Source organism: Papio anubis, chromosome 1 (assembly GCF_008728515.1).
Source record: "Papio anubis isolate 15944 chromosome 1, Panubis1.0, whole genome shotgun sequence".
Taxonomy (NCBI): Eukaryota; Metazoa; Chordata; class Mammalia; order Primates; family Cercopithecidae; genus Papio; species Papio anubis.
In genome coordinates, this window is record NC_044976.1 from 73100535 (window position 1) to 73127846 (window position 27312).

At 41.2% G+C, this 27312-nt stretch overlaps 1 protein-coding gene across 3 annotated transcripts in view; it reads left to right on the plus strand.

Annotated features, from left to right (window-relative positions):
• Nucleotides 1-27312, plus strand: part of TYW3 (tRNA-yW synthesizing protein 3 homolog) — a 38158-nt gene that overhangs the window by 4981 nt on the left and 5865 nt on the right. For 2 of the 3 annotated variants that reach the window (XM_017962575.3, XM_017962576.3), the window contains 4 exons: nt 6248-6328; nt 8285-8383; nt 19358-19429; nt 22892-23025. In XM_017962575.3, coding sequence (XP_017818064.1) covers nt 6248-6328; nt 8285-8383; nt 19358-19429; nt 22892-23025 — 386 coding nt within the window. Of the gene's footprint in view, nt 1-6247; nt 6329-8284; nt 8384-19357; nt 19430-22891; nt 23026-23850; nt 26578-27312 lie in introns of those variants that run through there. The other variant, XM_009211027.4, reaches the window with a different exon arrangement.

Sequence of the window (27312 nt, forward strand, 5' to 3'; positions counted from 1 at the left end):
GAAAGGGAGAGCCAATTGGACTAAAGTACAAGTGCCACTCCAGTTACTCGGCAGAGTGCCCAGTAAAGGTCCACCATGATACTACCACACATCCACTCAGGGATGAACAAGGGCTGACTGATTGATAAGCTCTTGAAAATTCTTAAGCTCACTGCATCCTTTCAGGTCTCCAAGGAATGCTAAGTTTCCTCCCTATCATGAGAGACACAAAATGAACTTGGGAGATGGAGGCTGGATGGCTTTCGGGGGCTGACCCGTGGGGTGCTGGACTTTGGGATATAGCAGAGAGAGCTTGGCATGACTTATTACTCCAGGCTGTAGAATCCTGGAAAAGAGCTACCATGCAGTCCACACCTGGTTGACTGGAGGACCACCTTAGTGGAAAGGGGACAGTCTTGGCCTCTGGCCTGCCATGTGCACAAGCGTAACAATTGCTTTTGTTTAATGTGCAAATGGAATATTTGATCCATTTTAACCAGGCGTTTGCATCTTGGTACCCAGTCTTAATTGCTAAAGTTTGTTTTAAGTCTTTAACTTCTGTGATCCTCTAGTAAAATGAATATATGGTTTTAGGATATTACAAAATCCAGTTGGGGCAGTCCATCCTTGCTCTTTAGTGGTCCACCGAACATTGGACCAACTATGGAGACTACATCGGGGGGCAAGACTCCTGGTTGGCACTGGGGTCTTTATCGAAATCTCCCTGGATTAAATGGCCCTAGTTTACTAATGCCCAGTCTGAGGAGAGTCAGGAGGACAGAAGTACTTTTCTGAAGTAGAAAGCTGTCTTTGACTTGGCAAGTCCCCACAGGGTATAACAAGGCAAGCATTAAATGCAATAGTTTGAGGTGAAATTGACTTGGTTATGTTAATAACTAGATGGTCAGCAGTAGAACAAGGAAAGAATAAAGAGTAATAGAATAGATGAAAAGAGTTAAATTTTTCTTAGCTTTAATGTGGTAGGGTTTTCCCCTGGGACTATGGCCGACGACTCTGGAGGGGGTGGTGCTTTCTTGACTTGGGTGTGATGAGTCTATTTTTTTGCTATATGAACAGCAGTCTTGGTGGTTAACAGCACAAGGTAGGGTCCTTCCCAGGCTGGTTCAAGTTTTTCTTCTTTCCACCTTTAGATGAGAACGTGATCTTCAGGCTGGTGCTGGTTTACCAGAAATTCTAAGGGTGATACATGTGCTAAAAGACTTTTAGTGTTTTTTTGTTTTGTTTTGTTTTGTTTTTTGAGACAAAGGAAAGTGGAAGATAAACTAAGTATATAATGTTTAAGAAATTGACCTTTTGTTTCAAATGTGGGGACCTTGGCAGTGGACTTCATAGTCCTTAATGCCTTTTTACTGAGAAATTTCCTTTAACACCTATTTTTATTAGTTTTTAAACCAAAGAAAGCCAAATACCATTTTACATTTAACAGTGCTTCTCATATGATTTTTATGCGAGATAAGCTAAATTTTATCTTTATATTAGTGGGTTGTTAATGTTAAACATAATTGTAATAAAACCTTGTAGACATATTTATCTAATTTTTAATGTTTGACCATAAGGTAAGATTTTGTAGACTCTTTTTAACCTTTTATAATATTTGCTAAAGAGCAGGTTGGTGCTTTAAGAAAAATGTGTTATGCTTTTACTTTAATGTCCAGTTCACAGAAAAACTGGATGATACTTCTTTAACTTTAACTAATATGTTTACATACAGAATTTTCTTTACAATTAATGTTTTAAAACTTGCTTAAACCTTCAAAACAATAATTTTTTTAAAAGTTTTTAATGTAGGTAAAAATGTACATTCTTATGCCATCTTATAATCCTTTTACCAAAGGTATATTTTATTTTTCTTATACACCTTGCACATAAACTGTTTTATTCCCCCATAGTTTTACATTCAGAAGGCTTAGTTACATTTAAATTATACAACATTTTTTGCATAAATTCTTTTTTATAACTTTTTTTAATAACCTTTTTTTCTTTCATGACTTTTACAGGCAATTTTTTGACATGCCTTAACTTTCTGACTTATTACAAACATTTCTTTCTTTAAACAACCAGTTAATTTATTTCAGGACAAGAATTTACTATATAACATTCTTTTTATATAAATCCCCTCCCCCCGCCGCCCTTGGTTTCTTTTTCTTTTGTTAGCAAAACTGTTGCCGCTACAGATTGAATGCATTTGGGCCATCCATGGGTTACTGGGTTAAGGATTTTTGATAGGAAAGCCTCACTGCTTTCGGGATATGCCCTTGTTTACACTGACAACAAAGTGTATTGGAGGGTTATAGGGTTACAAAGAATACCTTCAATTATTAATTATAGGTTTTAAATTTACCTTGATTTTCAAAGGAATAAGGTACACTTCTTTTTTTTTTTTTAAACTACTTGTATATCTCTCGTTCTTTCTCTCTTTGACTTTGTTCTCTCTCTTTGACTTTCCTTTTGCCTCCATCTCTTCTCTGTCTCTGCCATTCTCTCTCTGCCATTCTCATTCTTTCTCTCTCTCCTCGACTCCCTCTTTGTCTGTCTCTTCCTCTTTCTCTTTGCCTCTTTTCCTCTCTACCTCTTTCCTTTCTTTCTCTCTGCTGATCTTTCCTTGCCTCTGCCAGCTGCTTATGCTGCTTATGCTGCTGTTCTCTAAACCACTGTGTGTTTGGGGCAGGGGGTCTAAAACCAGCTGTAACCTAGTGTCTAAGTACAGTAATTGGTCTGGGTTCCTTGGCTTACAGGTTACCTTGTGCCATATCTTTGAAACAAGGGACCTGTCCAGGCTTCCTTCTTTTTTTTTTTTTTTTTTTTTCTTTTTTCTTTTTGAGACAGAGTGTCTCTCTGTTGCCCAGGCTGGAGTGCAGTGGTGCGATCTCGGCTCGCTGCAAGCTCCACCTCCTGGGTTCATGCCATTCTTCTGCCTCAACCTCCTGAGTAGCTGGGACCACAGGTGCCCGCCATTGCACATGGCTAATTTTTTTGAATTTTTAATAGAGACGGGGTTTCACCGTGTTAGCCAGGATAGTCTCGATCTCCTGACCTCGTGATCCACCCACCTTGACCTCCCAAAGTGCTGAGATTACAGGCGTGAGCCACTGTGCCCAGCCCAGGCTTCCTTCTAATGGCCAACCTACCTCTAATGCTGGCCAGTCTATCTTACACAAAGTTTTAAGTTTTCCTGGTGTCATAGTACTCCATAGTCTCCTTTAAATGTTTTTTTCAAAATTTTCAACATGGTTCCTAGTAGGGTGGACTTATTTGTGCCTGACCTACGCTTCTTCAAGACAAAACACCACGCTCACACCACACGCACACCACAAAACAGGGAACCAGTAAAAAGGGCACATGCACACTTTTGCAGTTTGCACAAAACCAAAATCAAAACCAAAATCAGAGTATCCAGAAATCCAAGCCAGGTCAAAACCAAAACCAAAGTATCAAGCAAGCCAAGTCAAGTCAAAAATAAAAACCAAAGTGCTGGTACAGGCACACCGTGGGTGATCAGGCCACACTTCCACTCCAATGGAGTAGGCAAGTTCCCAAAACCAATCCTGTCAAACAATTCAAACCAAGTCAAAACCAAAACCAAAGTGCCGATAAAGGCACACCATGGGTGATCAGGCCACGCTTCCACTCAGAGTTGGCAAGTTTCAAAGACTAGTCTTACCAAGTTTTAGATGTCCAGACTCCAAGTGCCCGTTCCTTCCAGGTATTCAGCCACTGCTTTGATCCTCCACAGGGGCCTGCCACACACTGCTCTGGCGAGGCGCCCCACCGGGGCAAATACCTACCCGGGAGTGCTCTCAGGATCCGGGTCGCTCAGGCTGCTTGGGGTCCCACTCAGGGATGTTCCACAGGGCAGGCTTAACCCACCTAAGGAGCTGCCTCAACCGTCCACCAATCATCTCACTTCCTGGTTAAGGAACCAAGAAATGTAGCAGGACGAGCCGCAAACAACACTCCTCAGACACCAAGTTAAGGAAGGGGTTTATTCGACCAGGGGCATCAGCAAGACTCCTGTCTCAAGAACCGAGCTCCCTGAGTGAGCAATTCCTGTCCCTTTTAAGGGCTCACAACTCTAAGGGGGTGCATGTGAGAGGGTCGTGATTGATTGAGCAAGCAAGGGGTATGTGACTGGGGCTGCATTCACTGGTCATTAGATCAAAACAAAACAAGATAGGGATTTTCACAGTGCATTTCTATACAATGTCTGTAATCTATAGATAACAGAACCTATTAGGTCAGGGGTCGATCTTTAACTACCAGGCCCAGGGTGTGGCGCCGGGCTGTCTGCTGTGGATTTCATTTCTGCCTTTTAGTTTTTACTTCTTTCTTTGGAGGCAGAAATTGGGCATAAGACGGTATGAGGGGTGGTCTTCTCTCTTAATGTGACCTTAGGAAAGTTATCTCAACTCTGCCCTTCCTGTTCTATGAACTGAGGATAATAAAAAGTATCTGCTTTATAGGGATTTTGTGTGGAGAAAATAGGATAATTTATTTGAAATATTTGGCATTGTGCCTGGCCCATGCACTGTAAAAGTTGGCTGTGTACTGATTTTATTTGTAATATTAGGTTAACAGCATGGAAGACAGCACGTTATTAGGCTCATTCTTTAGGTCCATTATTGACTGATCATTTATTTGCTCATCTCTCAAGTTAGCAGGGCCTGTTCATTTTTAAATCACTTCCATTACCTCCAGAGCAATGGCATTCTTGCCACACACTCTCACTTGCCCCATTTCCACAACTCTATCTCACCTTGACTTTTGCAATGATTCTCTAACAAGCCACTTAACTGCTCTTCTCCAAACCATGTTTGACAAATCACAACTCTGCTTATCTCCCACCTATGTTGTATTTTATTACACATTTTTCTACATCGGAATATCCAAATGCTTACTCTAGTATACCTTTCAACCTTTTTTTTTATTGCTTTCCTTCGTCTTTAGCTAGTTGCTGAAACTGAACTGTTCTTTTTCATCTTGCATTTGTTTGCTTTTGCTCACGTTTTTGGGTGTTGTGTTTTGTTTTGTTTTGTTTTTTTCCCTGAAATGTTTTCCCATCTCTGCATATCTGAGGCATGATTCCAAAAACTCCACTCTCCCACTTGAACACACTCACAAACCCATACTACCTACTTGGGAATAATGACTGCTTCTGAACTGGTTAGACTTTTATTTCTTATCTTACACCTTGTATTATAGTTTATTTTAAAATCTGCCTTATTTCAGTAAGGATTTTGGGCAACTTACAAACAGGCAACACACACAAAAAAATAAAAAGTGGGAAAATCTGAATAAAGAAAATATAGATAAGATGAAGCCAGTGATGGCATTAGTTTCCAGTCCTACCATTAGATTCTGTGAAGTGGCTAGAAGTGGGCCATATATTTGGCTCTAAGATTTAGAGTAGCCAGCACAACATCAGATACATAAGTCATCATCACCGAAGTCATACAATGAAGTCAGAATATTTACTTAGGACATGCATAGCAATTCCCCGTTCCAAGGCCAGACAGCAGAGTCTCTTGTGGATCCATCGTATGAATTATAGTTACTTTGAGTATAGTGATTTCTGTTCATGTGGTTTCCTGCATCCTCTTTCCAGTGTCCTTGAGGGGTAGGTTCTATGTATACCCAAAGTACCTAATAGAACTTTGCAAATAAGCATTTGTCCAATTTAAGTTAATATTAAAATGTTTGCCTTCTTGAAATTTTGACCTTTCAGTCTTAGCCCCATCCTTCAGGACTACATATGCAGTCTAATTCAGAGGTCACAAATTTATGCCTCTAGAAACTAAGAAAGTATTATAAATGTGTAAATGGCATAGGTACAATTAAGGGTAGTAGGTCTTGTGTGGAATTAGGACAGTGCTGTCCTACAAAAGGAATTAAAATTCTTTTCTTTTTTTTTCATTTTTTAAATACTGTGCTAGCCAAATAGAGTACAACTCAGGTGCTGCTAGTATTATCCCTTGTACTAATCCCTTTTCTTGTTGCAAAATCATGACCGTATTTCAGAAGATGTTTATCAAGTAGTTTTACCTTTCAAATAATTTTCTACCTCAGGTTATTTGGGGTCATTCTTATTCTGGGTTAACATTACCCAAAAAATACCGAATTGTTTTTATTAATACTTAAAATCCTAACTTGGGATTATTAGTTTAAGAAAGACTACAACATGCTATACATTATGCTTATTATTTTTGTAAAATATTGTATGATTAACAAATTATGTTACTTTTTATTTTAGGGTATAAATGGTTTTGAGGTTCAGAAACAAAACTGTGGCTGGCTACTAGTTACACACAAACCTTGTGAAAAAGATGATGTGGTAAGTTTTGGAAATAAACTTTTAAATTCAGGTACTTTAAATACATATGACAAGAATAGAAAATTCAAAGTAATTTATATGCAGAATTATAATGGCTGAAGATTATGAAACCTAGAGAGCTTTCATTACAATGACTTTTTTTGGGTTGTAGGGGATAAAAGTATGGAAGCATTACTTACTGCTACTCAACACATCCTTTTGGACATAGCAGAAAGTTCATAGATATTGGACACCTATTGGATCCAAATTTTGAATTTTAATTCTGCTATTTGATAACCCTGTAACCTAGAACAAACTGTAGAAAGAGAAGGGGATTAGCACTATCTCTGTGTTACCAGCTTTACTGATATAAATAAATTATACATGACTTACCTGCACTGCTTTTTGAAAATCTTCATATCTCTGCTGGGTTATTTAGTTCCCTAAGATAAAGAATTTAGATGAATTCATAAGTTTTTATCAGCCAGGCACTTTTTATTCCCAGTGAATTTACAAATCCAATTCTGTTTTAAGCAAAAAAGATTATTTAACTGGAAAGGACGGATAGAGCTTGAATCAAGTATTGCTGATTCAGATGTTCAAATCTTATCTTCTGAGTACCCACTTCATCTCCATCTTTGGGCAGTGGTTCTCTTTGCAGTGTGCCTTTATTCTCTTCTGCTGCAGATAATCTTTGTTGCAGAAATGGTAGCTGCCAGCAACACCAGTAGAAAAAGAATTCCTTTTCCTGCAATTCATGTGTTCATCCTAGAGAAGGACTCAGAGTTGTCCTGCTTACATTAGGTGCTCTCTTTCTTAGGTCAATTAATTTTGTTAGTGGACTATAATAATATCCTTGATCAGACATAAGCAAGCACTTGGCACCTCTGATACTGTGATAGGGAGAGTGATGTGTGACAGGGTAATGATTGACAGCCCTACCAGAAATCAAATGGCGTGAAGGAGGGACGATGTTGCCCAGGGATACTGGGCAGACAGAAATAATAACTGTCTTGTATAAATTATAGCTCAGACACAATATTACATGTTTCACTAGGTGGTCAGACTATGCCGCCGGATGCACTGTAACATCGGTGCAGCCAAAGTTAAAAGGCAGGCAAGGGCTACCTAGGGAAGAGACTAGTACATGACTTAAGGTCACTAACAACAACAAACATGCATGCTAGGGTCAAGTGTTGTAACATTTGCTTACAGCAGGAGGAAAGAGAGTACACAAGATCTAGCCCTTCAATGTGTCAGTCCCCATGGCTAGCAGATGGGTTCCACAGCTGATCAGGGCAGAGTGATGGCATGTACCCCACTTTGTGCTGCAGTAGCCCCCAGACCCTGACCACTGCCCCATAGGGTCTGAAATACAGAAAGCTAGGAACATGCTCAGGGGCCATTTGTTCTCATGTAGCTAAGCAGTTCCAAGGGAATTGTATGTGTGCCTATTACAGAGGGAACAGGAACTTGCTGGCTGTGCATTGAGCTCTTTGCATGCACGGCTCTTTGTGAGCTTAATAGTGCTGCTGGTAAGCACTGGTGCTTGGTACAGACTGCTTCTTGGGAACATGGGTGGCAGTTAGGCTTTGTTTGGACCCTTCTCTTACATTACATTTCTCTGTATCTCAATCTAACAAAAAATTTAAACAATCCTAATACAGTTTTTATACTCCATTCCTTAATGAAAGATCTGTTACAGAATTAAATAAAGTAGTAGTTTACTTCTTCAAAGTACACTAATAGATGGAAAGAATGGTATAGAAGATTTATGGGAGAACTAGAAATTTTGAGAAAATAAGCAAATTTTGGGTGAAAAAGAACCAAGAAAGCAGAGGGAAAAGTTATTGCAGAAAAAAAATATGCTGAGTGATTCTGAAAATTTCTAAGGGAAATTGAAGTTATGTATGGGGTAAAGGGTAATCAAGGGACAAGCCATAGGCTTGTGTCTGATACCACTTTTCATTTATTTAGATTGTAGCTCTGAAGAAAGCAAATGGTGATGCCACTTTGAAATTTGAACCATTTATTCTTCACGTGCAGTGTCAACAATTGCAGGATGCACAGATTCTGGTAAAATTTTGTTGTAATTATACTTAAATTTATAGATATGTGGGTAGATGCAATTTTAAGCTTTTAACCTGCTATAAACATCAATGAGATATTACCTTATTCAACTAGTTATATATTTATTATTAATTGGTCTGCTCAATCTATTCATTTTTAATTTTAGGAAAAAAGAGTACCTAATCATTACTAGGAAAATATAAGTCCCAGGTTATGGCTCCTGTTTTCTTTCTTAACATTTTTATTTATAAATTGTACTTCAGCATTCTATATTTTGTCTTTGTTTGCCAAGCTTTAAGAAAAAATACTGTGGAACTACATGTGCAATTAAGCATTTTAAAGAATATTTCATTTTTCCCATTTAAATGAGCATGAGGTAAATATCTGTTTAGTCTTGATTCTCCTTTTTATACCTTTTGTATATTTATATATAAAACTAAATTGTATTTTAAGTAACAATAATGTATTGAGTCTCAGTGTGTCAAGTACTAGTGGCACAGCGATAAACAAGATTTTAACAAGAGACTGTCTTGCTTCCTCTCCCAAAGTTAGGAGACAGCAAATACAAACAAGTGAACAGGCAAATAAAATAAAATTAAATTTAAAAAAACTGCAAGTTGCAAAATGTTCTACCAAAGGAAAAACAACCTGGTAATAGAGAACAGTGCAAAAAGCTGCTGACTTAAGACAGGCTTCTCTGAAAACGTTTCTTTAAGCTAGGACTTACAAGGAACAGAAACAGCTAGGCATGTAGCTGAGAAATGAACGTTCCAGGAAGATGGAAAGGTATATACAAGGTTTCAGTGGGTCTAGAGAGTGGAAAGAAAGTGCGAGAAGGAGGCTGAGGCCAGGTCAGTTAAGCTTTGTAGACCAGATTAAAGAGTTTGAATTGCTTTCTGAGTTCAGGGAAAAGTTATTGAAGCGACAGTTTTAAGCAAAGAGTGGCTTTCTAGGTTTCTGTTCTGAAAAACTCAGTTCTGCTCCAGCATAGAGAAAGGAGTGCAGTAAGTGAAAAGAGATGAGTTAGGAGTAGTTTGTGGTGATTTAAGTGGGAAGTGGTGGTGGGTTGGCCTAAAGTGATAGCACCAAAGCAGGTGAGAAAGGAATAGATTCAAAATATATTTCAGCGTTTGAATCAACAGACTTGTAAGGTTGCCTGGGGAAGGACAGCCAGAGGGAGGAGGAGAAAGAGGAATCAAGGATAACTATTTAGGTCTGGCTGGAGACCCTGGCTCTATGGTAGTAGCCTTTATCCAGATGGAGTGTGCTGAAGTTGAAGTGTGTCCAGAATTGGTTCCTTCCGGTGGGTTCTTGGTCTCGCTGACTTCAAGAATGAAGCCATGGACCCTTGCGGTGAATGTTACAGTTCTTAAAGATGGTGTGTCTGGAGTTTGTTCCTTCAGATGTGTCCAGAGTTTCTTCCTTCCGGTGGGTTCTTGGTCTTGCTGACTGAAGGAGTGAAGCCACAGACATTCGCAGTGAGTGTTAGAGCTCTTAAAGGTGGCGCGTCCAGAGTTATCTGTTCCTCCTGGTGGGTTCGTGGTCTTGTTGACTTCAGGAGTGAAGTTGCAGACCTTCTCAAAGAGTGTTACAGCTCTTAAAGGTGGCGCATCCAGAGTTGTTTGTTTGTCCCAGTGGGTTTGTGGTCTCGCTGACTTCAGGAATGAAGCTGCAGACCTCTGCAGTGAGTGTTACAGCTCATAAAGGTAGTGTGGACCCAAAGAGTGAGCAGCAGCAAGATTTATTGTGAAGAATGAAAGAACAAAGCTTCCACAGCTTGGAAGGGGACCTGAGCGGTTGCTGCTGCTGGCTCAGGTGGACAGCTTTTATTCCCTTATTTGGCCCTGCCCATGTCCTGCTGATTGGTCCATTCTACAGAGTGCTGATTGGTCCATTTAACAGAGTGCTGATTGGTGCGTTTACAGTCCTTTAGCTAGACACAGAGCACTGATTGGTGCATTTTTACAGAGTGCTGATTCGTGCATTTACAATCCTTTAGCTAGACACAGAGCACTGATGTGTTTTTAGAGTGCTGATCACTGCATTTACAGTCCTTTAGCTAGACACAGAGCATTGATTGGTACGTTTTTAGAGTGCTGATTGGTGCATTTACAATCCTGAAGCTAACAGAAAAGTTAGTCCCCACTCGACCCAGGAAGTCCAGCTGGCTTCACCTCTCAATCCCCCCTCCAAACAGGGCACCCCAAATGCTGCTGGGAATTGGGCAATGACGGCTCTAGCTACTTCCTGCTGGATAGGGGCAAAGTAGGGGCCCTGCAGTTGTAGTGTCCTCCAGAGGGGAACTCTTTAGGCCAGTGAAAGGGCCAGCAGGTCAATCCAGGGGTCCTTGGTAGAAGTTGTTAGTTGAACTCATTTGGCTACGGTATGTAGTCCTATGGCAAAGAGTATGGTTAGTATGCTGCTTAATAATATGATGAAATAGTAAAAGGATTCCATTAAAGGGACAAGGAGAGGTGTTAAAGATTATGTAGATTTTCACTTATCTTTTTTAAGGAGGAAGGGGTTTTTCTTCCTCAGGATCAGTGATAGGAGCCTTTTTAGTCTGGGATGTTTCCTTCCGAAATAGGAGATGCAAGTCCTCTAGTGGTTTGCAGGTGTATCGAGGCTGGTCTGGCTGATCTTGGGACTCCTGAGCTGATGGTCCTGCAGGTTTCTCAGGGGTATCCAAAATTTAACTGGGGTGTGGTGAACCCAAGATTCCACTCCTGCCACCTTAATTGCAGTGGGAGTAGAGAGGATTACCGAGTATGGTCCTTACCACAAAGAATCCATAGATCGGGAGGTAGAGGGGAGAGATTTAACCAACACTAGAGCTCCTAGTTGAAACAACTCTGTTCCCTTTTCTCTGTGACATCGTTCAGGTAGGTTTTTAAGGTTTCGTTGATACTTTGCCAAAGAAGTTACATCTTTGACTAAGTTGGCCTTTTCCTGATCCAGTAGCAGGTCATTTGTGAGGAAAGGTCGTCCATACAGCATTTCATATGGACTGAGCCCCATTTTGTGAGGAGAATTTTGGATTCTCAACAATGCCATGGGCAAAAGAGTAAGCCATGGGAGAGGAGTTTCTTGTGTTAGTTTCCTTAAGTGCCTCTTGAGTGTTTCATTTGCCTTCTCGACCTTGCCTGAGGATTGTGGCCTCCAGGCACAGTGAAGGTGATATTGTATCCCTAGTGCCCTGGAAATTCCCTGAGTTATCGTGGCTTTAGAAGCTGGACCATTGTCGCTCTGTAAGCTTTGGGGAAGCCCAAATCTAGGAATTATTTCATAAATTAGGACTTTAATCACTTCCTGAGCCTTCTCTGTCTTGCAGGGGAAAGCTTCTATCCAATTTGTAAAGGTATCAACACAGACCAACAATTATTGAAACCCCTTTGACGTAGGCATATGGGTGGAAGTCTAACTGCCAGTCCTCTCTGGGATAGTGACCTATTCTTTGTTCCCCCAAAGGTGCCTGAGGATGGACCAAGGGATTATTCCTTTGGCACACCTCACATGCTTTGACTACCTGTCGGATGGTCTGGAGGAGATTCGGCCCTGTAAATAGGGATTTGGCCATTTGATGAGTGTTTTCAGTACCCATATGAAAAGTTTGGTGGAGGGTTTTAAGTATTTTCCACTGGCTAGCTTTGGGTATAAGTACCTTTCCTTCTTCTGTTGTTAACCACCCTGAGGGGAGAAAACTATGCCCCCGTGAAAGTCCCCATTCTGTTTCAGTCGGGGAATACTGGGGCTTAATCTCTTGGAGGGGGTTGCTCCATACCAAGGGTCCTTCTGTAGGTATTTCTAATGGAAGGTTCTTCTTGGCAGCAATTTTGACCTTGGCATCTGCCTGACAGTTTCCTTCTGCCTTTTCTCCTTCACCTTTCTGATGGGTTTGGCAGTGTAAGACTGCTACCTCCTTGGGTTTTTACACTGTGTGCAATAACTCCATGATTTCCTTGTGGTATTTAATGGGGGTTCCCCTAGAGGTTAGAAACTCCCTTTCTTTCCATATTGCAGCATGGGCATGTAGGATTAGATAAGCATACTTACTATCTGTAACAAAGTCTCCCAATTACAACTGAGGAGGTGGGAGAAATACCTGGTTACAGGCTGTCTGAGGATTCCTTGGATGGTAACGGACCTTGAGGACAGCTCTCCAGGACAGGAGATTAACCCTGAGAAAGCTGTGCCAGTGTCCAGGAGGATGTCAATTTCCTGGCCCTCGATGGTTAAACGTACCCAGGGCTCAGTGAGGGTGATGACATGAGCAGGTGCTTGCCCTGGGCACCCTCAGTCCTGTTGTTGGATCATCTGATTGCGGGCTTCTGGCACAGAGAACCTTTGTTCTCTGGGGCAGTGCACCTTCCAGTGATTGCCTTGGCATAGCAGACATGGACGAGGGGGCGGCTTCTCATTGGACAATCTTTTTTAAGGTGTCCTTGCAAACCACACTGGTAACAAGTCCCACTGGGTGATTGTCCTGCTCCCTTTTCTGTCATCTCTGAACCACCAAGGTTTGTTTGTCTGAGGGCCATGACTAAGGCTGTGGCATTTCTCTGATCTTGCTTTTCCTTTGGACCTGTTCCTCTTGGACCTGATTATAGAACACCAACGTTGCCACATTTAATAATGCCTCCAGATTTGCTTCAGGGCCCAGGGCTCACTTTTGGAGCTTTCTTCTGATATCTGCGGCTGATTGGATAATCAACTTATCTTTAAGGATCAACTGATCCTTGAGTGAGTCAGGTGACAGGGGAGTATATTTTCTTAAGGCCTCCCATAGCCTCTCGAGGAAGGCAGAAGGATTTTCTTCCTTTCCCTGAGTTATAGTGGACATCATTGAATAATTCATGAACTTTTTCCTAATTCTCCTTAGTCCTTCTTGAACACAGGTCAACAGATGTTTATGACTCCAGTCCCCATGATCTTGAGTCGGGGTCCCGGTGGGGATCCATACTGGGGACAGTGCTGACCGGTAGGGAGTTTGTCCCTTTCTTCAGCTGTCATTCTGTCGTTTACTTGACGAAGATACCAGGTATCTCCAAACTCTTAGGCTGCAGCTATTAGCATTATTTTCATTAAAGGCCAGGATTTGATCTAACAATAGCATGACATCTCTCCAAGAGACATTGAAAGCTTGCCCTAGACTCTGTAGGACATCTATATACCTATCAGGATCATCTGAAAACTTCCCCAGATCTGCCTTGATCTTCTTTAAATCAGAGAGAGAGAGAGAAGGGGACATGTACCCAGGTTGGGCCAAATTCCCCTCCCCCTACAGCTGGAAGGGGACATAACCGATAGCACAGGGGGTTTTGTGGTCCTTTGGAGATTTCTTTGCTTTTTTCCTTCTGGGCAGGAGAGATTAAAGGAGGCTTATCATTAATAAGAAGGGGAGCTATAGGGAGGCTAGGATATGGGAGTAAACTGAGGTGTCCTCTTGTGGGATGTAAATTGCAAGCTTTGCATAGTTGTGTATTCTCCTTCAATGAAGAGAAAGCTTGGACATAAGGTATTTCACTCCACTTACCTTCCCTCTTACAGAGAAGATCAAGCTGCAGGATAGTATTGTAATTTATACTTCCCTCAGGTGGCCATTTTTCCCCATCAGAGAGAGAATATTGGGGCCAAGCTGTAGTGCAGAAAAAAAATGAGCTGCCTCTTTTTCAGGGTTTGTGGGTCAAATTGGTCCCAATGGCTTAGGATGCATTTCAAGGGTGAGCCTGTTAATGCCTGAGTGTTTCCCATCAGAAAGACAAAACTGCCATGGTTTTGGTTTGTTCCTTTCTCCCCCTGCCCAAGAACCTGCGACGTCCCTGGACTCTGCTGATTGGAATAGTTACACTCACCGACACATTCTCAAAAACCTGTTAGAGTCCTAAGCATTCTCCTGTTAGCATTGGGACCTTATCCCTGTCCTGTAAAGATGTTATGCCCCAAAAATGAAGTGGAGGGTTATACCCTGAGGGAGGGAAGGTATCTCCAGGGTTGGAAGAGTGATGCCTTTTGTCCTCACTTGAATAGGAAGAATATCATTTCTGAAGCTCCCCATATCATAGCTTCAGAAATAGCTTTTGCTAGGCTGCTTGTCTGAGAAGGGATCCTAAAATTCCAGATAGTTCCCCCAACCTGACAAGGCTTTAGGCAAGAATTATGTCTTTCTGATTGGTGAGCCTGGGTACCTAAAGAAAGGAACAGAGTCCTGAAGTTTATACTAGAAATCATTCTTATAGGAGAAACTAGAAAAGCACAAGAGACAGGGAGTGGTTTTTAGAAGCAGGACTAGCCTTGGAGAAGAGAGACAAGAGAAAGTTTGTCTGACAGGTATTAGGACCCAGGAGGCAAGGGTCAGGATAGATAGGATAGATGGGTGAGTCTTGCTTGGGCAACGTGACTTTGAGAGTTCTGCTCATGGCTGCAGGGCCAACCAACTTATTGTTGGGACCCCAGAGCTGAATGGCTTTCCTCTCTGTCGACCCTCGGCTCAGCCTGGAAGTACAAGAAAAGTGGAAACTGGTTCCAGGCAAACCAACGCTCCCAACTCTGAAGAGAGCCCGTTCCCAGAAAGCCTGACACCCATGTCTTTAGTCCAGTGGCCGCGCTAGTCACTTTTAACTGGCCCACAGGTGCCCAGTATGTAGCCCCCAAATTCTGAGGAAAAATAGAACAGAATACCAAGTGAAAGGGGTCCAATGGTACTCAACACTTGGCAATAGGCGATTGTCCCATCTGGGTCGCCAAAATATGTCCCATCTGGGTTGCCAAAATGTGTCTGGAATTGGTTCCTTCTGGTGGGTTCTTGGTCTCGCTGACATCAAGAATGAAGCTGCGGACCCTCGCAGTGAGTGTTACAGTTCTTAAAGATGGGTATGTCCAGAGTTTCTTCCTTCCGGTGGGTTTGTGGTCTTGCCCACTTCAGGAGTGAAGCTGCAGACCTTTGCAGTGAGTTGTCACAGCTCTTAAAGGTGACACGTCTGGAGTTTTCGTTCCTCCTGGTGGGTTCGTGGTCTCGCTGTCTCACTGATTTCAGGAGTGAAGCCACAGACCTTCGCAGTGAGTGTTACATCTCTTAAAGGGGGCACGTCCAGAGTTGTTTTTTCCTCCCAGTGTGTTCATGGTCTCGCTGACTTCAGGAATGAAGCCGCAGAGCTTCACAGTGAGTGTTACAGCTCTTAAAGGTGGCACCTCCAGAGTTGTTTGTTCCTCCCAGTGGTGTTGTGGTCTCGCTGATGTCAGGAATGAAGCCACAGACCTTTGCAGTGAGTGTTACGGCTCTTAAAGGTGGCGCGTCTGGGGTTGTTTTTTCCTCCCGGTGGGTTCGTGGTCTTGCTGACTTCAGGAATGAAGCCACAGACCTTCGCAGTGAGTGTTACATCTCTAAAAAGTGGCACGTCCAGAGTTGTTTGTTCCTCCCAGTGGGTTCGTGGTTTTGCTGACTTCAGGAATGAAGCCGCAGACCTTCACAGTGAGTGTTATAGCTCTTAAAGGTGGCGCATCCAGAGTTGTTTGTTCCTCCTGATGGATTCATGGTCTTGCTGACATCAGAAATGAAGCCGCAGACCTTCACAGTGAGTGTTACAGCTCATAAAGGTAGTGCAGACCCAAAGAGTGGGCAGCAGCAAGATTTATTGTGAAGAATGAAAGAACAAAGCTTCCACAACTTGGAAGGGGACCCAAGCAGGTTGCCGCTGCTGGCTCAGGTGGACAGCTTTTATTCCCTTATTTGGCCCCGCCCATGTCCTGCTGATTGGTGCATTTTACAGAGAGCTGATTGGTCCATTTTACAGAGTGCAGATTGGTGCATTTACAATCCTTTAGCTAGACACAGAGCGCTGATTGGTGCATTTTTAGAGTGCTGATTGGTGGATTTACAATCCTTTAGCTAGACACAGTGCTGATTGATGCTTTTTTACAGAGTGCTGATTGGTACATTTACAATCTTCTGCTGATTGGTGCATTTACAATCCTCTAGCTAGACAGAAAAGTTTTCTAACTCCCAAGTAGACTCAGGAAGTCCAGTTGGCTTCAGCTCTCAGAAGGAATGGGAATCAAGAATGTGATTCATATGTTAAGTGTGAAATGTCTATAAGACACCTGTTTTTGTCTGCTAGTGTTGCCATAACAATATACCATGGACTGGGCAGCGTAAACAACAGAAATTTATTTTTCTTACAGTTAGGAGGTTGAAAGTCCAGGATGAAGGTACTGACAGGGGATAGTTCCTTCTGAGGCCCTTGTCCTTGGGTTGCAGCAGCTGCCTTCTCCCTGTGTCCTCTCATGGCCCTTTCTCTGTGTATGCACGTCACTTGTCTCTTCTACTTCTTGTAAGGACACCAGTCCTGTTGGATCAGGGCTCCATCCTTATGACTTCATTTAACCCTAATTAGCACCTTAAAGGCCCCATCTCCAAATACAGTCACATTGGAGTTTAGGGCATCAACATTTGAATTTTGAAACCCTGTAGACACAATTCAGTCCCTAACACCACCGCCTAAGTGAAAATTTCAAATAGATGTTTGGGTAGAAGTCTGGAACTCATGTGGACTGGGGACAAACATTGAGAAGACGCCAATACACAATTATTCTTTTAAGCCATGAGCCTAGATAAAATCACCTGTGGAGAAAGTACAGAAGAAAAAGAGAAGAGGGCCTGAGGAACATGAGCATTTAGAGATAGTCTCCAAAACATGGTGTTTAATCATTCAGTGGCTCATGGCTTCAGTCTCTGGTCTAACCTTGAACTTTTATCTAACCTTATTTTAGTCTCATTATACCACATCACATCCCTGATGTGTCTCCAGACTTTAACTCTCGTGTTTCTATATCCATGTTCTGTTCTCTGTGCTAATCCTGATTAAGCCCAGCTGTGCTATTCTCTGGGCCTAAGCCTCATTGGAAGGCTAACATTTCAGGGAGCAAATTGAAGTGGACTTAGAGGAACTGAGAAATTCATTTTTTCACAGCCCCTTTTTGAGGGGGGTCCTTACCTAAGGAACTTATATTTGTATTCTAGGGGACAGAGGCAGACAGTAAGTACATAAATAAACATAATTTCTCACTGTGAGACATGCTATGAAGGAGATAAGCAGGGCACTCCACTAGACAGTCAGGGCAGAGCTGCCTTTAAAGAGGGTGGTTAAGAACTACCGAGCTACAAGAAAGAAGGGACCCACGTCTGCTCCCCAGGGCTCTCTGACATTTAGAGACTGATAAAATAACTTACAAAGCCACCCCAGTCGGATGAGAATTTTTGCGCTTTCTGTGCTTTCTTATATCATTTCAACAAAGTTTTTTAAGCAATAGAAGGGATACTGAGAAATGTTTTACTCATTTTAAAAGATTTTCTTTATTTTTACACAACACAATTAGAAGAATGATTGTTTTTTGGTTACATTCTGCTTTCTGAAAGCAATCACTAGGTTGCAGTGAGCCAAGATTGCGCCATTGCACTCCAACCTGGGTGACAAGAGTGAAACTCCATCTCAAAAGAAAAAAGAAAAAAAAGATGAAGACGACCTTTTTAGGCAGTAGCGTTGAATGGAAACAGGATGAATGACAAGAAACCAGCCAGGAAGAGTAGTACTGATAGAGGAACAGCAAAAATAAAGAAGCTGATGTAGGAAAGGGTTTGGAATATTCAGAGAACAGAAGGGAAGCCACTCAAGGTTAGAGAAAATAGCCAGGGCTAGAGCAAGTAGAACATCATTAGTCATGGTTTAGAGCTTGGATTCTGTCGCTGGCTAGTCTGTAAGGATGGTTTGAAGGGGGCAAGAATGAAAGCAGAGACTAACTGGGAGACTCCTCCAGAAGTTAAGGAGAAAGGTGATGGAGACTTGAAAAGAGTGAGCAGTGGATGTGGTAGGAGCTGGATTAATTTGAGGTAATCATAGAAGTAGAATCAATGGGAATTGGGTATAGGGGATGAAGAGGTAGAAAGCATCAGGGTTCTCTAGGTTTGAAGCTTGAGCAGCTAGATGAATGATGGTGTCATTTACTGAAATTAGAAAGACTGGATGTGAGAGAAATAGATTTATATTAGGGAGAATCAGTTTCAGGGTAGAGATCTGAATTGGAAATGGGATTCATCTATCTAGCTATATATCTATAGGTATATAGATGATCTATAGATATACATATATACATCTAAACATATATGTATATATATGGTATTTAAACCAGGGAATCTCAAAAGGAGAGCATGTACTTAGATCAAGATTTCTCAACCATGGCGCAGCTGGCATTTCAGATCAAATAATTATTTGTGTGGGGGCTGTCCTATACAATGGAGAATGTTTAAGCTGCATCCCTGACCTCTACCCACTATTTGCTAGAGATCCCCCTTCCTCTTCCCTTGAGTGATGACAACTTAACAACAAAAATGTCTTCAGACATTGCCAGATGGCCCCTGGGGTTCAAAATTATTCTTGCTTAAGAACTACTGAGCTAGAGAAAAGAAAGGACCCACGTCTGCTCCCCAGGGCTCTCTAACATTTAGAGACTGATAAAATAACTTACAAAGCCACCCCAGTCAGATCAGAATTTTTGTGCTTTCTATGCTTTCTTCTATCATTTCAACAAAGATTTTTAAGCAATAGAAAGGAAACTGAGAAACATTTTACTTATTTTAAAAGATTTTGTTTTGTTTATTTTTACACAACACAATTAGAAGAATGACTGTTTTTTGGTTACATTCTGCTTTCTGGAAGCAATCACTAGCCAAATGTCACTGTTTGTGATTGAATTCTACTTTTACTCTTTCTCAATGACATGTCTGTAGTTCATATTTCAATATTTTTCCTGATGTTAGGAGTTTGATCAAAGTCGTTTTTAAGCATAGTCAGTATTGGCCTGCCAAAAAAAATTTTTTAAAAACCTTAATAGGTTTTAGAGTCATATATGCTTCTGTAGTTTGTGGAGCTAAACAGATGATCTGATTACCCACAGTATCAAAATTTAACAAGTTTTATTTTCTTACAGCATTCCGTGGCAATAGATTCTGGTTTCAGGAACTCTGGCATAACAGTGGGAAAGAGAGGAAAAATTATGTTGGTAAGATATTTTGTCAAAGAGCAATTTTTTTTTAGTGTAAAGTGATCCAGAGATTGAATAACCTAATTAGACTCCTTCCTTTAATGTCTCCTTTCTCAAATGTTCTTGCCATTCTCTTACTCATAAACCTTCAGTGACTTACACCCTCCTACAGGGCTAACTAAGTCCAGAGTTTAGATTTACATTTGAGGTCTTATTTTATAATATTCTTCTCCATTTACTTTTAACCTGATTCTTAACTCTGCCCTCCTCATTAAGTAGGCAAAGCCCAAAAGCACTGTGACATCATGGAAAGAGTCACAGAGAGAGTCCAAAGTCCCGTGTACTGATACCTGCTGGATCACAGCTGTACTGTGTGAATTTGGGCAAGCTCCTTGGTCCCTCAGGTTTTGAATTTTCTCAGCAGTATCAGTGGTCCAGCAAACTACTATCCTAGGGCCACATTCAGCCCACATGGGGCCAGATCCCACTATACTCATTTGATTACTTATTGTCTAAGGTTGCTTTTGTGAGACAATGGCAAACTTTAGTAGGTGTGACAAATACTATACGGCTTTCGAGGTCAAAAAATGTTTACTCTCTGTCCTTTTAGAGAAAAGATTTGCCGACCTTTCGACTAGATGATCTTTAAGACTTGCTTTCTTTTCGAGTCCTTCTCTAGGCAAGCTAGCCTTTAGGTATTTTGCCCTATTCTGATTTCTTGGTATTTACTGTTTGGCATGGCATGTTTTTGAACTATCTGAGATTACCCTCCTTCTATCTTCCTATACTCTCCTATTTTCTACCTATTTTTAACAATAACGTATTTCCCAAATAGGGGTGGATGACAAAAGAGGACACCCTTAAAGCATGGCTAAATAGAAAATCAAAGCCTGGCCGGATGTGGTGGCTCATGCCAGCACCTTGGGAGGCCAAGGCAGGCAAATTATGAGGTCAAGAGATTGAGACCAGCCTGGCCAACATGGTGAAACTGAAAATACAAAAATAAGCTGGGCTTGGTGGTGCACACTTGTGGTCCCAGCTACTCAGGAGGCTGAAGCAGGAGAGTCACTTGAACCCAGGAGGTGGAAGTTGCAGTGAACGGAGATCACACCACTGCGCTCCAGCTGGACAGAGCGAGACTCTGTCTCAAACAAAAAAGAAAAGAAAATTAAAGCCCATGGTACTGGTTTGTGTCCCCATCTCACTCTTTACTCCATCTAGTAACCCAAGTGAAAACAGCCATTCTTTCACCTTCTTCTTTGTTTCCATATTCAGTTCATTATAGGTCCTATCCATGCTGCCCCTTGTTTCTAATACTTGACCCCACCCTAGGTCTTCTGGTACTGCCCAGTCCTCAGGATCCCTAACCTCAGTCTTTAACATTGTCTCCTGACTAGTCTTCCTACTTTGGGCCTTCTCCTTGAGTCCGTCCAACCAGCGCTATCAGAATCCCCCTTTAAAAAGCTGAGGGCCTCGGCTTGGTGCAGTGGCTCATGCCTATAATCCCAGTACTTTGGGAGGCCAAAGTGGGTGGATCACCTGAGGTCAGGAGTTTGAGACAACCTGACCAACATGGTGAAACCTCGTCTCTACTAAAAATACCAGAATTAACCGGGCATGGTGGCATATGCCTATAATTACAGCTACTTGAGAGGCTGAGGCAGGAGAATTGCTTGAACCTGAGAGGCAGAGGTTGCAGTGAGCCGAGATCGTGCCACAGCACTCTAGCCTGGGCGACAAAGCAAGATTCCGTCTCAAAAAAAAGAAAAAAAAAATCTCAGGTCCTCCAAACATTTTCCTGGTATTCAAGGTCTTACCCAGACTATTTTGCATCTACCTGTTTATGTTCATCTTCCACTTACATACTTATGCTCCAGCCACATAGAACTATTAGCTGTTTTCCAAGGGTATCATGCTCTTTCATATCTCTATGCCCACAGATAAGTTGTCCCTGTGGCTGGACTCTGGCTGGAGTTCTTCCTCTGCCTTCCTCTCCTCCTCCTCCTCCTGTTTTTTTTTTTTTTTTGAAATAGAGTTTCGCTCTTGTCGCCCAGGCTGTAGTGCAATGGCTCGATCTTGACTCACTGCAACCTCCGCCTCCCATGTTCAAGTGATTTTCCTGCCTCAACCTCCCAAGTAGCTGGGATTATAGGCCCTTACCACCATGCCTGGTTAATTTTTGTATTTTTAGTAGAGACTGGGTCTCACCATGTTGGCCAGGCTGGTCTCGAACTCCTGACCTCAGATGATCCACCTTCCTTGGCCTCCCAAAGTGCTGGGATTACAGGCGTGAGCCACCATGCCCAGCCCCTTCTTAATTTTTCTGTGTGTTGAAATTGCACTCATCCTTTAAAATCCCAACTCAATTGCTGCCTTTCCCATAAAGCTGAGTTCTTAGACTCAGTTAGTTGCTTCTCTTCAACATTTTCTTGCCATTGTGTGTGTATGTGTGTGTACGTACATGCACATGCATGCATGTGTGTTTCGTCTTGTCATAACTCTTAAAGTCAGAGGTCATGTTATAGGCACCCTGTATCTTCATGCCTTATAGGGAGCCTAGAACATTGCACATGCTCAATAAAAGTTTATGGAGTGGCCAGGCACGGTGGCTTACGCCTGTAATCCCAGCACTTTGGGAGGCCAAACGAGTGGATCACCTAAGATTGGGAATTCAAGACCAGCCTGACCAATATGGAGAAACCCTGTCTCTACTAAAAGTACAAAATTAACCAGGCATGGCACATGCCCGTAATCCCAGCTACTCTGGAGGCTGAGGCAGGAGAATCGCTTGAACCTGGGAGGCAGAGGTTGCCGTGAGCTGAGATCGTGCCATTGCACTCCAGCCTGGGCAACAAGAGCAAAACTCTAGGGGGGAAAAAAAAAAGTTTATGGAGTGAATTTTTATTCTCATAATAATTTTTACAGCATTTGTATGGTTGTTCTTAACCTCTATCCAGTGTTTGCCTCTACTTGGAACACGTTGACTGTTTCATCAACAGGGCTATTAAGACTGTGAACCCTAAAGCACTGAGAAGCAGCTCCTGTGTATGATAGAGGAGGCATGGTTTACTCTTGTAACCGTGCTCTGCTCCAAGAGCACTGAGACTCTTTGGCATCCAGTTCCTTTTGATTTTCCCTTGAGATTTCCGTTGAGGTTTTATTTCTTTAAGTTGTGTATTATGGCTTTCTAAGCTATAGTGAGATTGAAATTGTTAAAAGTTATTTGATTCTTTGATATCATCTGCCTCTCTGAAAGATAATGTATAGAATGTCTTTCTTTAGAAATGACTGTAGATGATGGAAAAAATTTTATTTAATCTCCTTTAACTGTGTTCAGCTAAATTCTATCAAAGCACTAACCTAACTGCTGTAATGGAACTAAAGTATGTTCAAACACAGCCCTGACTGGGACTTTTCTTGAGTTACTTTCAGTGTCTCTGGTATCTAAGTCTTCATATCTAAATTGTTTTTTCCTTGTAGGCTGTCCGGAGTACACATGGCTTAGAAGTTCCATTAAGCCATAAAGGAAAACTGATGGTGACAGAGGAATATATTGACTTCCTGTTAAATGTGGCAAATCAAAAAATGGAGGAAAACAAGAAAAGAATTGAGAGGTATATTAACTGGGTATTTCCATGTTATTCTTATATGCCTAGAATACATTAATGTTTTCAAAATGCCTTTGAAAACATTAATACATACCATCTTCAGTTTATAATGCTAATTGTTCATCTATTTGTAGATAATTAAAAAATACTTTTATTATCATTAATAATAAAAAGATGATCAAAGTAATAGATGAGAGTAGGTCAGGCTGCCATGGGCACTAAATGGAGCATACGGGAGAGGCTTTCTGGGGAATGGTAGGGCACATGACCACCAGAAGCCGGCATAAAGGGGAGAAACATAATCATTCCAGAAAGACAGCCCAGCAGCCACAGGAACCGTAACTGATCAATTTGAAGGCGGCCAGGGAAGAGGTGCACATTGCCCCTAGATGTGACCTATCAGAGATTACCTAGACTTTCCTGTTTAGGGGAACAGCCTGGTTGACTTTTTGTCTGATAAATATTTCACTTCTCTGACTTAGGCTAGTTTAATACCAAACTCTTGTCATGGATTAGATCTAGAATTGCCATAACTTTCTAAGTAGGAAGGTATAGCTTTCATTTCACACCTCCATACTTCTTTTGTTCTTCATCGTTACCTCCTGGCAAAGGAAACTTTTATATTATTTTCTTTTACAACTTTTTCACAAGAATAAAGATTTTATATAAAGTAGTAAATATTATGCTGTCTTTCATATATGAAAGTAATGCCACTGACCTGCCATCAGCTAGATGCACAGTTTTGAGTTATCCAAGGAGTAATAGCCATTTTGATGTCATTTATAATTTTCTTTTTTTCTTCTCCCCACCCTTTTGGCTACCTCCATTCAGTCAATCACTGCCTGAATATCTCTTCAGTCATTCTGTCTCCATCCATACTGCTGCTTTTCTCCTTCACAACCATCGCAATAGCCTCATTCAGGATGCTTCTAGTATGCCTGTCTGCTAAGCCATTCTTTATCAAATCATGTTTGTAAAGTGCAAAGGATTCCTATTGCTTAACTTGCATGCTTAAGATTCTTTAATACTTAGAACTTTTTTTGAAGCATTGAAGGCCAGGAGTGCTAGTGGTGGCAGTGTAAAAGGGTGAAGTGAAGTAGAAGTAGGCCACCGAGGCAGAACTGGGTTCAAATCCTGGTTCTGAGTTACTCAGTCTGGTTCCACCAAATTGCTCAACTCTCTGGACTTCAATTTTCTTATCTCTGACTTCTGGGAAATACCTATCTTAAAGAATAATTATTATATTCATTAGGTAGTGTATTTATAATGACTGCCCTGACCCTGTTATGTTTTGGACTCTCAGGACAGGATAGCCCTTCTCTGTCTTTGATTGATGGAGAATAAACCTATAACCATAAAAATATCACCTTCCAGGCTTTCTCAGCTGGGGTTCCTCATTTGAACCACACAATTCACCAAGTTATTTGAGTGACTATGTTCTGAATTCTCTCAAGGATTTTATGTAACATGTACTATTTTAGATACGTTGGAGAGAAGTTAATTCATTACTTACAATGGATGTCTTAGGGTACTAGAGCTTAATTTTCCAGCCACACCCTGGTTGAGAAAAACTGACCACTAAAACCTGGCCACAAAATGCTTTGAGCAAGTATTCTAACTAAAGTAATACTTTTAAATAAGCAACAACCCACTCCACCAGACTACAGACCACTATACATAAGTATTTACTGGTACCATTCCATAAGTTTACCACTTACTAAATTGTAATCCAGTGAGACTGTTTGCTAAAACATAGGAGGTAGCAAATCAGTTTTCTCCATTTCCTTACTTGAATTTTAACAAGCTTATAAATAGAGCCCAAGATCAACTAACTATACACCTGGTGAAGTTAATTGAGCCACATTCACCAACTATAAAATCAAATTATGCTTAAATCCATTGACTCAAAAATATGTTTTGAGATTATAATGTGCATGCTGCCATTAAGAGCCATGCTTATCATATAAAATCAGGGAAAAATTAAAGAAGGGTAAAAATGTCTTAAGATACTGATTAGAAGATTACATGTGAATTTAGAAAGTGAGAACAAATTAAGGAGCTCCTTTGGGAACAGCTGTATGTTCAACCAAACGCAGAGAAAGAGTTATTCTTCTGATGTTGACAAGAGAAAAAAATACTGGAGGTGATGAGTTATGCAATCAGACATTAATTAAGTAGTAAGATTGGTTTGCTAAAGGACCAAAGTTTCACAATTCAGAGAATTTCAAAAACTCAAAAACTCCTGAGAAACATTTCAGCAATAAGAAATATTGTAGAAATGTGAAAATTAGACAGGTAAAATATTTTTAATAAAAAGAAGGTCTTATTCATGAGAAACAATTCCTAAGCCCACTTCTTAGTGGGAAGAGACTTATCCATTGGGTTCCTGTTTCTGGAGCTGTCAAGACAAGACCTTCAAACAGCAGCCTGCTTTATAAACAGCTAATTTGGAGACCGGAAGAGACAGGAACTGACACCAGATGTAGGAAGACAATCCATACATAACGATCTAGAGAACTTTGGATAGCTATTGACTAACTACAAGAGGAAGGCTATCTTTGAATCTGTTAATAAGCAGTCAGCACATGGGTCAGATGAAACCACCATCTGGCTATGAGTAGCATAAAACTAGCCATGTTCTTTTCACCAACTGTGTAATGAGAAAATATTACATAAAATGCATAATAAAAGGGCAGAATATATTGTCATGTAATATTGTTGATAAAACAAATCTGGAAGAAAAGTAATTGAATCCACTTTCAATGGTTGATTTTTTTTTTTTTTTTTTTACTCTATTTTGTGATAAAATGTACGTAATAGGAAATTTACCATTTTACCAGTGGCATTAAGTGCATTCACATTGTTATGCAACTATCACCACTGTCCATCTCCAGAACGTTTTCGTCATCACAAACTAAATCTCTATTTCCACTAAACACTAACTCTCCATTCCTCATACTGCATTCCCCTGGTAACCACTATTCCATTTTCTCTCTCTATGAATTCCAGTATTATAGATAATTCATCTAAGTGGGATCATACAATATACATCCTCTAGTATCTGGCCTATTTTACTTAGTTAATGCAGGATTTATCCATGTTGTAACGTGTATCAGAATTTCGGTTCTCTTTAAGACTGAATAATATTCCATTGTATTTATAGACTGCATTTTGTTATTCATTGATCTGTCAATGGACATTTAAAGTGTCTTTGCCTTTTGGCTATTGTAAATAATGCTGCTCTGAACATCACTGGTGATAAATGATGATTGATGGTGATTGTACAAGTATCTGAGTCACTGCTTTCAGTTCTGTTGGATATATACTCGGAAGTAGTATAGTGTAATCAAAGAAAGCTTCATGGAAGAAGTCACTGAGCAGGGCCTAAAATGCAGGCAGGGTTATTATATGAAGAGCTTTGCGGAAGGGGGAAATAGCATGATAGATAAAAAAGAACAGCATGAACAAAGGAGAAAGAGATAGTGCTATGTTTTGGCTTTGTCTCCACCCAAATCTCATCTTGAATTCCCATGTGTTGTGAGAGGGGGCTGGAAGGAGGTAACTGAATCGTGGGGGCAGGTCTTTCCTGTGCTGTTCTTGTGATAGTGAATAAGTCTCACAAGATCTGATGGTTTTAAAACTGGAAGTCGCCCTGCACAAGCTCTCTTCACTTGCCTGCTGCCATGTGAGACATGCCTTTCACCTTCCACCATGATTTTGAGGCCTCCCCAGCCACATGGAACTGTAAGTTCATTAGATCTCTTTCTTTTATAAATTGCCCAGTCTCAGGTATGTCTTTATCAGCAGTGTGAAAACAGACTAATACAGTAAATTGGTACCAGTAGAGTGGGGCACTGCTGAAAAGATACCCAAAAATGTGGAAGCAACTTTGGAACTGGGTACCAGTTCCAGGCAGAGGTTGGAACAGTTTGGAGAGCTCAGAAGAAGACAGGAAAATGTGGGAACATTTGGAACTTCTAAAGACTTATCTAATGGCTTTGACCAAATTGCTGATTATAATTTGGACAAGGAAATCCAGGCTGAGGTAGTCTCAGATGGAGATGAGGAACTTATTGGGAACTGGAGCAATGGTGACTCTTGTTAGGTTTTAGCAAAGAGACTGGCAGCATTTTACCCCTGCCCTCGCGATTTGTGGAACTTTAAAGTTGAGAGAGATGATTTAGGGTATTGGGCAGAAGAAATTTCTAAGCAGCAAAGCATTCAACAGGTGACTTGGGTGCTGTTAAAGGCATTCAGTTTTATGGATCTTTGTTCCATTTTACCGGTTGTTTT